The sequence below is a fragment of the Triturus cristatus genome, chromosome 2_1 (genome assembly GCF_964204655.1).
Source record: "Triturus cristatus chromosome 2_1, aTriCri1.1, whole genome shotgun sequence".
NCBI lineage: Eukaryota > Metazoa > Chordata > Amphibia > Caudata > Salamandridae > Triturus > Triturus cristatus.
In genome coordinates this window covers 780,334,646-780,345,546 of record NC_140581.1, presented here as the reverse complement: position 1 = coordinate 780,345,546, position 10,901 = coordinate 780,334,646, and the positions used below count along the sequence as shown (strand labels likewise).

The 10,901-nt window shown below is 44.1% G+C and overlaps 1 protein-coding gene across 2 annotated transcripts in view; it reads right to left on the bottom strand.

Moving 5' to 3' along the window:
- Nucleotides 1-2,121: 2,121 nt before the first annotated feature.
- CDC42SE2 (CDC42 small effector 2) overlaps nucleotides 2,122-10,901 on the bottom strand; it is a 352,848-nt gene continuing 344,068 nt past the window's right edge. For both annotated transcript variants that reach the window (XM_085632718.1, XM_085632719.1), the window contains exons 5-6: nucleotides 10,284-10,399; nucleotides 2,122-4,141 (exon numbers count right to left, since the gene is read on the bottom strand). In XM_085632718.1, coding sequence (XP_085488844.1) covers nucleotides 10,301-10,399 — 99 coding nt within the window. In that variant the 3' untranslated portion in view covers nucleotides 2,122-4,141; nucleotides 10,284-10,300. The remainder of the gene's footprint in view (nucleotides 4,142-10,283; nucleotides 10,400-10,901) is intronic.

The window sequence follows — 10,901 nt, the reverse complement described above, 5'->3', positions numbered from 1 at the left end:
GCAAGCCAGACAGTTCAAAAGGTATAGTTAGCAGGACACTTGAATACATAATGTCGATGTTTGAGCAGCTTGCTGGATACATGAATGTGGAGGAGCCCTGTGGGTTTCTGTGAGTCAGAATACCTTAATCTTCTGAGCCCTGCTAATGCCCTTCCTTGCTGTCCACGAGTACACCAAAGGCACACCTGTGTACACTAAGAGCACAGTTTTCATGTCCTCAACGTTAGAGGCAAAAAACACTCATTGATTTCTAAAAAAGGAGTGTCAAAACTAAAGTAGCCATGTCGTTCCTGCTTATATTTCGCACACTTTACATAATCTTCCTGTGCCTATGAGTGTTTGCTTTTTCAAGGATGTTGTTACTTTTTTCAGGCAGTGCGTAATTTGAATTGAGTCACAGCCAGGTGTTTATAATGGGGCAGAATTGGGTTGTAGCTGAAGGCAGTGCAAGTGTCTCTCAGTGGGACAGAAGGGTGCTCAAGGAGGATAGGATGTGGCACTACCGATCAGAGCTATAAAATCTGGAACTGGGGAATCGGGCTTCATGACCAGTCCACCAGACCACTCTCCTGAGGGAGCACATTCCCCTACTAGACCTTAGAAGGCCATACTAGACCATAGAAGCCCTGGTCTCTTAGCACCAGCAGGTGGACCCTACCGGTGGCCAGTGTGGGTTAATCTTGAAGGCCTATCCACCACAATCCATACTGAAGTTCACCTACAGTCTTGCGGGTAGGCCTACGAAGCAGCACACTCTAGAACAGCAGTGACTTTGTCACTGAGGTCACAGGACCCTTGAGGCCAGTCCGCCTCACACATAGGTGCCTCCATTGGCCTTGTTCCAGTGGTATTAATGCAACTCACCAGGGATTGGCAATGCAGGATTTGCATGCACACCAGACTAAGGAGCATGTTTACAAGGGCCTTGCATCATGCTTGCACCAGAGGTTCTGGATAGTCTGATTGAAGACAATGCACTTCTTCGGAAGGCTAGTCTCTCCTGCCTCCAGCCCATTTAATTATTTTGGTCCCTCATGCCCTTCAGTCACTCGGCCTTTTGCCTATCTCCCTAATACTGAAAGAAGCCCGCCAGAGGTTGCGCTTCCTATTGGCCACAGACACAGCTGTGATAAGAGTTCAAATCTGGCTCTTTATTTATAACCACAGAATATAGGTTTTTCAGTTTACTTTTTTAGTCACACTGTTTAGTGTCCAGAAGTCACGCTGGTAGTTTTAATACATTTTAAAAATTGGGGACATAATATCAAATAAAGAACACCAAACATGTCTTCTTAGTGTTCAAATGCCATTGGTAATTCATGTACATTTTTATCCATTATCCCTCCTGCATTTGGTGAAGTGCCTTTTTAGTTCAAGACTGGGCAGCGCATGGGCTGCTCTGCGAGGCATACTGTACTGAGTCATTGCCCACTGTAAACCGTGGCTTTTCATTGGTCAAAAGGCTTAGTAGTCTCTCCTTAATACTGCCATGTCTCATTTTGTAACCTCACATGGCAACGCCCCCTGTTACATATGTTGTTGCTCAGTAGGCTTTAATTACAGTCTCCGAGCACTACTTTCTCAAATAGGAAGGACATGCTCTTATAATGCAATAGGTCTCGCATTTATGAGAGCTTAAGCTGCTGGCATTGTAAATGACAATGCCTTTCATTTATCTGTTTGTTTTAAAAACAACAGGGCATTGTCGTTTACAATTTCAATAGCTTAAACTCTCATAAATGCGAGACCTATTGCATTGCAAATGCTTGTATATACACCATCTAGTTCCATGTGGGCAATGTTGAGGTTACAATATGGATTGATTTATAGACTATTTTGGTTGTTTGTACATCACTGAAAACAACTAGTTATATAACAAGCAGCAGTGGTTCAAATGATGCAAAAATTGTGAAATGCAACATTACAAGACTACTGAACTAAGCAATACTAAATAACTTTATACAATACATGCATGGAGAGATAGTGACCTAATATTGTTTTAGGTTTATCACCGGTAGAGTTCGGAGTACCAAGTACCAAACCGGTTATAAAAATTTAGTAGTAGTCCAAATACTAAACTGCTATTTGTTATCATCAAACATAAAAATTAAAACAGCAGGAAACTGAAAGAAGACATTTATTGAATGAAAGTCAATATTTTCCTATTAATATCTACAAGCCAACACTAAACTGACTTTATTCAAGAATGGACACAATGTACAAAAAAATGTATGTTTGTTGTTATAAAAATATGTTTTTTTTGTTCTGGCCACCACTTTGATGAATATAAGATAAACCAGCTTTCCATGGTTAAACTTGAGTGACAACCTAAGTCAAAATCAAATCCAAACATTTTTGCAAAGAAAATCATAACGGATAAATGTTGGGTAGGAATATGAAATGTATCACAATTATAGGGTGGTGCTCCGGAGAATTGTTAGCTAATACTGTAAGAGCTATTAATTAGTACCATGATTTTTTCATACAAAGTGGCAAAGATAGGCGAGGCTATCAGGAAATGCCTGGCCTGCTAAATTTCCTCTTTCCTTTAGTATAGTACGTTCTTCAAATATACTTAAACGATAACATAATTGTGTTGAATTTAACACTGACAGTCTGGATCTCGATTATGGTTGGTGAGAAATGTTTACTTTTCTGTATCCTTCATAAACCATGAATGCCAGCTCAATTAGGAAATTCCTAAATTGCACAATGGCAGAGGACAGCAGAGAGCGAGAAATCATACAAATCATAGCTGAAATTTGGCATCCATATTCATTTAAAAGACTGGTACCAGTATCATTTGAGCCCCATTTGTAGTAAGCAGAACGCCTTCTGAACAGAATGAGAAACTGTTGAAAATGGCACTCAATTACAGATGTCTTTTGCCAGCTTAATACTGACAACTCAAATTTTGGAACACCCCCGACGTTTAATGGATACTTGAGTACAGTGCAAGATTAAAACACAATTTCTACAACCAGTGAAAAGGAAACATGCTTCAGAACCTGAGCAAAATGCTTTTTACCATCTAGGTAAAAAGTCACCCTGTATGCTGGCTTCCCTTCCTCCCCCCTCCCCTCCCCCCGATGGCGTCAGTCGCCAGTTTCACAAAGTTGCCCTTTTGTTAGCAACTTGGCCGCTTTACATTTAGTACACAAAAACATGGCAACTGTGCAAGAGGCCTACAGACTTTAGTTAATAATGCAGGCAGTTCGACATGCTGCTACTGGAGAGGTTAACCTAAAACTAGGCAAAATAAATCAAATTTAAGCAGCAAACAAGATGGTGTTTCTTTAAAACGGACAGAAGCACAAACACGACACTTTTTGCACGTCACTGCACTGGTTTACAATCTTGAGGTCAGAGCTTTTAAAATAAATATACTAAACATTTACAACAGAATGCCTTCCTGATGCAAGCTTTTCATTATTACTCGCCTTTATTATTGTGTCGAGACCAGTTGGATTATTAAACTAAAAGGATAATCTCTATTGCAGCTAAATTACAAGTCTTATTTTTGCTGTTTTTGTGGATTTTTTTTTCAGTTGACATGGGTGCAGCAGCCAGAACTTTCACCATCACGAGCATCACCGAGCTGGCAGCCGCTAGCGCTTTATTTATTTTTTCCTTGGCACCAAGCAGGCAGCTGCCACACAAAGGCAAAGCATGCGAGCCATCGACTCTGCTGACATTCCAAGAACAAAAGTACCATTGTGCTTGCAGGAACCCAGCCCTTCGAAAATGTTACGAAGAAAGAAAAAAGATCAGTTGGGACCGTGCTCATCCAGAAGTCACAAGGGGAAACGGATGTGTGGAAATTCGAAAAAAGCAAAAGAAATGTTGTGCTGTTGCAAAAAAGATCACATTAGTCCGACCTTTTGCACATAGACAATAATTTAAAAAAAATCTATTTCCGTAGTTCGTAGTTCTGGCGGAGGCCAAACATGCGTGCACCACTGGAAGGCACAGCCGGACAGCGGCATCCTCGCGACAGAGTAGCACATGCTGGACTGAGGCAATCACAAGGACGACGAGCCATGGGCATCTCTTTCTCTCTCGTTCATCATGAAGATACAAAGCAGTCAGTGAGGCAAAAACGGAGGGACACAGGAGATGAAACAATACAATTCACAAGAACCTGTGGGAAGAGGAAAACGACTCAATTAAAGGAGGCAAGCATCGCAGCTTTGTGTTTTTTTTTTCCACAACAAATGTTATTGTTGACAGACACAATAAGCCCAGGAAGTCCCAGGGCAATATATTGTCTGCATAGCATGGCATTAGTAAAGATGTCAACTTTTATACAATACAGTCGTCGAGAAAATGAGGATATGCAAGACTGGATTACACTTAGATGAACAATATAAACAAAGAACAGCAGTGTCGCAATGTCCATGTATACATCGTCAGATAGAGACTCCAATCGTGATATTTTAGCATAAATACAGTTATTCACAGTGTGCATAGCCAACTTTGGATCTTCATGGCAAGCCATTACTACATATTGCCGGGGGAATAGGCTCAAGATATAGACCTCGATAATCGGCCCACCGCTTCCATATTTTCGGGTGTTTCTGGGGACATCCCCATGCCTTAAAAATCGGAATTTCCAGCCCCATGGAGAAATCAAGGCCCCGTTTCTAGGCCCCAACAGAGGGCGGGGGAAACATCCTTAACCACGCAACCATTACAACGCGGTATGGTTACATCGTGGTTTTAACAACGCAAGTCGTTACACCGACTTGCACTGGAGGGCGCTCTAGACTAAGGGATAGTGTGAATTACTATTCCAACACCTTCCCTACTGTACGTATGCGGGAGCTAGAATAGTAATTCACACTATTCCTCAGTCCAGCACCCTCCAACGCAAGTCAATGTAACTACTTGCGTTGTCAAAACCGCAATGTAACATACCACGTTGTGATGGTAATCGTTGTATCATCATACATCCGAGGGCGGGGAAGTCGCATTCCAAGCCTTAGCAATATCTCACTTAGCCAGGGTAAGCCCTAGAAATAGCAGGTGTCTTTTGTATATATTACCTCCAATTCCTTCGGTGATGTGAAGCATAGTTAAGCGTGGTGACCGTGGAACATCCCACCACAGAACCTCTGAGAGACAGGTCAGCACCCACGCCAAAACCGCGATGAAGCAGTACAGTCCCATATTGTGTGAAGGAAGATGCCCTCGGCCAAGCCACAGCACAGGCATAAGGGGGAGGAATCATCCCAGCGCGCCAAAGTCTGCAGCGAGTAAAGTATACCCGTAGGAGGTATTTTAAATGTATACGTCGAAGGCGCACTGCAATGGCCGCACCGCATGGGGATTCAAGAGCCTCAACCGAGTCGTCCTCATCAAGTAGACCCAAGTCTTCCCACTAGGCCTCTCTGGTCTTGTGGAGTGGAGTGTGGCTATTAGTGACTAAAGTGCAGTATAATGCTGTGATTTTGTGTGCGCCCATCTCACTTAAAAACACCTTGGCCTCAATGGTGTTAAAGTTGGGAATGGTTTTTTGCAGAGCAAGGTATGGGGAGAAGGGGTGGCGAAACTGCAGATACCTATAAAATTGGGATCGGGGCATTTGAAAGTCAGATTGTATCTGTTGGAAGGACTTAAGGGTCCGACCATGAAGGACATCGCTAACCATTGAGATTCCAATAGTGTCCCAGCCTACAAATCCTGGGAGTTCAAGAAATTGCGGTAAGAGGCTATTGCAACAAAGAGGAGTCTCTTTAGTGAGTCTGCCTCACCACCCGATCCTGCGCAATGCTTGTCACCAGATCACAAACACAGTCCTGGTTGCGGGCGGTAGCGGCTTGAGCATCGCTCTAGAGTATAGAATCGTGTGCAGAGATTTAGCGTCCATTAGTCAACGCTCGACAGCATAGGCAGGGTCACGTCTATCACCGTACCACCAATCATTTAAGATGAGGAGATGGGACGCTGCATGATAAGCCTGGATATCTGGGGTTACGAGACCCCCACAGTACGTGGACTGAAAGCACGTTCGCACTGCGACCCGCACAGAGCCCCCACCCCAAACGAAGTGACTAAGGACTAAATTTTATTGCCAAAACCATGTATGCAGTATTGGATAAGGATGGTTTTGGAGTTGATAAAGAAGGCAAGGTAGCGAGACCATTTTAAAAATGGCCAATCTGCCAAACAGTGTCAGGGGCAGATGTGACCAAGAGCCCACCTGTTGTCTAATTGGAGGTAGCAGAGGGGCCCGATTCTTAGTCCAAGAGCATGGTTGGGATGACGACAAGGACACCCCAAGATAGGTAAAGCCATCCGACGGAAAACATCCAGAACAACGCATGCGTTCACGTCGCAAGCGACGTTATGGCGCGGACCATTACGCCATGTACCATTACATCGCATGCGCATTTAAAACGCAGACGGTTTTAAATTGCATGTGGTGTAATGGACGCGAGGCAGGCTGCACGGACGAGCACCGGGAAAGGGGTGGAGGACCACTGGGACGACACGAGGAGAGAGAGAGAGGTAAGGTGGATTGTGCTTAGAGTGTAGTGTTTAGGGCAGTGTCTGGGGATTGTGCTTAGAGTGTTTAGGGTAGTGTCTGGTGGTCGTAGTGTAGGGCAGTGTGTTAGGGTTTAGAGTGTAGGGTAGTGTCAGGGGGTCTTACTGTAGGGTAGAGTATTAGGGTTTAGGGGTTAGTGCTTAGGGAAGTGTAGGGTACTGTTTTAGGGCTTAGGGTCGGGTCAGGGGGGCATAGTGTAAAATGTCAGGGGGTCTTACTGTAGGGTAGTGTTTTAGGGCTTAGGGTAGTGTAGGGTACTGTTTTAGGGTTTAGGGTCTGGTCAGGGGGTCGTAGTGTAAGGTAGTAATTAAGGAGTTAGGGGTTAGGGCTTAGGGAAATGTATTGTTTTTTACTGTATGATAGTGTTGTGAAGTGTGTGTTATGGAGGGTAGTGTATTAGTTTGGGGGGTATTTCGGGGAAACAATCGCGATGTGAAAGCATGCGGGGTGTTTGTGTGCGTTGTAAATGTCTTTTGCATGCATTTCAATGGGGAAGCGAAGTAATGGTTTGCGTTGTGAAAGGTTGCGTTGTGAATGTGCATGCGATGTAAAGACGGCGATGTTAAGGTATGCGATGTAAACGTTTGCGATGTAGCATCATACATCCCCATCCGACACCACCTTCACCTCCTGAGTACAAGTCCCAAGCTGATCAACCCCGCACAGAGGCCACAGGAATGACTTGAGGGCGTTCATATAAAGACCGATATTTTGGCCGAAAATGTGCATTTTTCGAAGCAGGCGTGGGCCAGATCTATTTGCGCGTGTGAAAAAAAATAATGCATCTTCAGCAAATAGCACTATGCGATCGGAGACCTCACGAGACCACTCGAAGCCATGTACCTGGCCATCAATTTGTACCCACGCCACAAGTGGTTCCATGGCCAGTGCTAAAAGATAGGGAGATAAAGGGCATCCCTGCCTAGTGCCTCTTCCGATGTGAAACGGCCGCGAGATTGAGTCAGCAATTTGTACCGAGGCGGTGATGTTCGTATACAGGAGGCAAATATATTTAAGAAGTCTAGGGCCGATGTTTAATCTGTTCAAAAGTGCAAAGATGTAGGTCCAGATGAGGGAATCGAAGGCCTTATCGATATCAGCAAGAAGGAGCGCAGCCGGCTCATTCAGCCTTTCTACGGAGGCGATCGCATTGTGTGGGCAACGAATAATGTGTCGGGTGGCATGACTGGGCATAAAGCCCACCTGGTCAGGATGAACTAATTTGTAATGTGCAGGACGATACGATTTGCAATGATTTTGGCCAAGACTTTTGCCTCCACATTGAGAAGGGAGATTGGTCTATATGAGGCATGCAGTTCTGGAGGTCTGCCCAGTTTTAAGAAGATCACTATTTCGGCATGATGCCAGTCAGCCAGAAGGTGGCCATCCTTCACCACAGCGTAGAGAACTGCCAAATAATGTGTTGATACTTGGAATGAGTATTTTTTGTAAAATTCACAAGGAAACCTGTTTGGGCCCAGGGCTTTACCTGAGCGCATATCAGCAAGGACACTCTGAACCTCCTCAGTCGTAATAGGGGCATCCAAGTCACATCCTTGTGTTTTTAGTGGACATACATCTGCTTGCTAACATGACTTCTTTCCCATTTTGTTTTCATATTTATACCCTAATGAAACACTGGTTCAAAGCTGTGTAAACTGGACTTTTTACAATGATTGCACAATCATGCCAGATTGCTCTACAGTCCTCTTAGCAATCTCATCATGGATACCCCCTATAACATCACCCATCTCATTTCCTTCTGGATTTCTGCTGCCCTCTCACTGGTGGATGGAAACTGGGGATTCACTTTTGTGCACATATTTACCTTCATAGTCTCCAACCACCTCCACCTCCTCAACATCAGTAAGATGCATCCTCAGATTCTGTCCCATTGGTCAAGATCCTGATCAGCAGCTTCATGATGAGCAGGGGCGAGTACTTTACCTGCCCTCTCATTGGTTGTAACATTGCTACCAGTGTTCGTTTGAACTCCCTTGTTTATCCACTCTAACTTCACCATCTCTTTATGGCACCCATAAAGGGAGCAGAACCGGCAAACAAACAGATTCCTTCTTTAAATCCATGCATAGCTCCACAGTTCCCATCACCCCAGAACTAACTGTCTAGCCTCTGCCAAGCTACCCAATGGTTAATGATTTGGGCCCTTTCCACTCATAACAATCGTTTGCTGGGGTGTTCTTCCACTGGAACAACTGTCAGGACCTGCTCCGAATAAGTGAGAAGCGCTCAGGGACTCATTGCCACACTTAAGACTGCATGTTTTGTAAAAAACAGAAAATCCTCAGGAAAAGATTCAGTTTATAAAGTTGGGCAAAAGTCTAAGCAGGTTCTCTGTTTAAGTGAAAGTTTGGTAAGATGAGAGCAGGAGACGCCCGCTAACTAAGGTCAATGTTTTGGTGACGATGCTTATATAGCCTGGTTGCTAGTTTCTTTTACAGAACGGAATCTAAACGGTTTATCTCAGGCTTATAACTCCTTCCATCACAGAAAGGGGAAAACGGCAGAGTGCTCAATCTCCACTGTTGATTTTGCGGTCCAACCATCAGGTAAGAGAGATCATTAATTTTATAATTCTCACCAATTTGAGAACATATTCCAAAAACCACACTCTAATCAGTCTCCGCCTTCAGCAGGACCTACTCCCAGGAATTCCGTTCTTAACCCCTTCACCCCAGTTCGCTTTGTGATTTTATCCAAGGCTGCTGCTGCAAGGTACGGACGGCGAGTGGTTGCTTTCTGCCCCCGTATAAGTATTCACAGGCCCCGATACTAACCTCATCACACCCAGGATCAGGAAGGATGTCAAAGAAAATCCTCTCCTTTAGGAGGGGTTATCTATGAGATGCACTCTGCCGCTCCAATTTTTGACACCCCTGCAAGCAAGTTTAGGTAGCATTGGGTTCTTTGCATTGCATCACTAACATCTAGCTGGAGTTGTAGAGACATCAGCATAGGCTGTGGATGCACTAACTCATATCAGCACATTCCGTTAGGTCCCACAGTACTGCTGTCTTTATCCATCTCTCTTCTTTTAGAGTTCACCTCCTTTCGCCTGAGTAACTGACACTTACATTTCCACTGAAGTAATCTTGTGACATCATGAGGTTTCACTTTAAGTAAATCCCTTCTGAGAGGCTTACCTTTTATGGGAAACGGACTTTGCATAACATTTAAAATGGTTATAACCAAAAGTGTGTACTAGCAAGAGAGTGTCACCACTTAGCAACACAATCATCGTAAAGCAGAAATGTGACATACCTCAACTCAGATCGGGGCCATGTAACTTTTCACAAATGCAAGCCTGCAATAAGGGCCGACAGTGTGATTGTGATGGGGCCCTTCATTTTTCCAATCTTCCTTTAAACAGTTAGTATTTATTGAAAGTGAAGCATTAGGTCATCAGAATATTACTTCAAAATGTTTTTATTGCTTCAGAGAAGAGTAGTCCATTCAAAAATTGCACTGTATTGAGTGTCTAAATGAAGACTGAAAACTAACCTGCAAACTGGTATTCATTATTACACAATACTTAATGTTCCTATTAGTGACACTGAAAAGGGTAACATTTCCAAGGATTCAATAATTTTGCCTGCAAGTTATGAGTGCAGCCAATCTGGCTCATTAACCTGCTCAGCTATCTTGCCACAGACCAAACGAGAGAGGTATTACTATATTACAGGCATAAGAGAATATGAACTGATGCATTACTTACAGAGGACGCTCAGTAGGTTATCCCGCCTTGGTATCCACAAGCTGCATCTGGACGTTTCCTGGCATGCCACCTCCGTAGCCTCCCTTGGACTGCATTTGGTTCTGAATTGAATTCACCTGTGGGAAAGAAAGAGGCAGGGTAAGGAATTAAAATAAAAAAGCAAAGCAGGCGAAAGTCACAAGCCAGGAAATTAGGATTTAGCAGAACATTCGATTCTCCTGCCCAACCTGGATTTGCGCTGCTCCCCTCAGAATTCAATCCAGGGCTCAATGGCAGCTGGCAGGGAGACTGCACACAACAGCATGTTTTGTGCTGTAGACTGACAGGCGAATTATTACGCTGCAAACCGCAGGCCCGCGAAGGGCCTTTCAGAACCATGATGGAACACCATCATGCCTTCATGTATTTTCTATTTAGACGCATCAATCACATTTGCTGTTGGGTGGCGTAGAACAGGAATGCAGCCAGAAATTTAAATTGTGTTTGGAAAAGAAAGACAGAATAGCCATTTGCTTAGTGAAACAATGCACAGCTCTCCACTAAATCAGTCAACAAAGCCAGCAATTGTTGAAGCGGGACAACAGCTCTTATGAAACCGTGCTTCTAGTACGAGGGGAC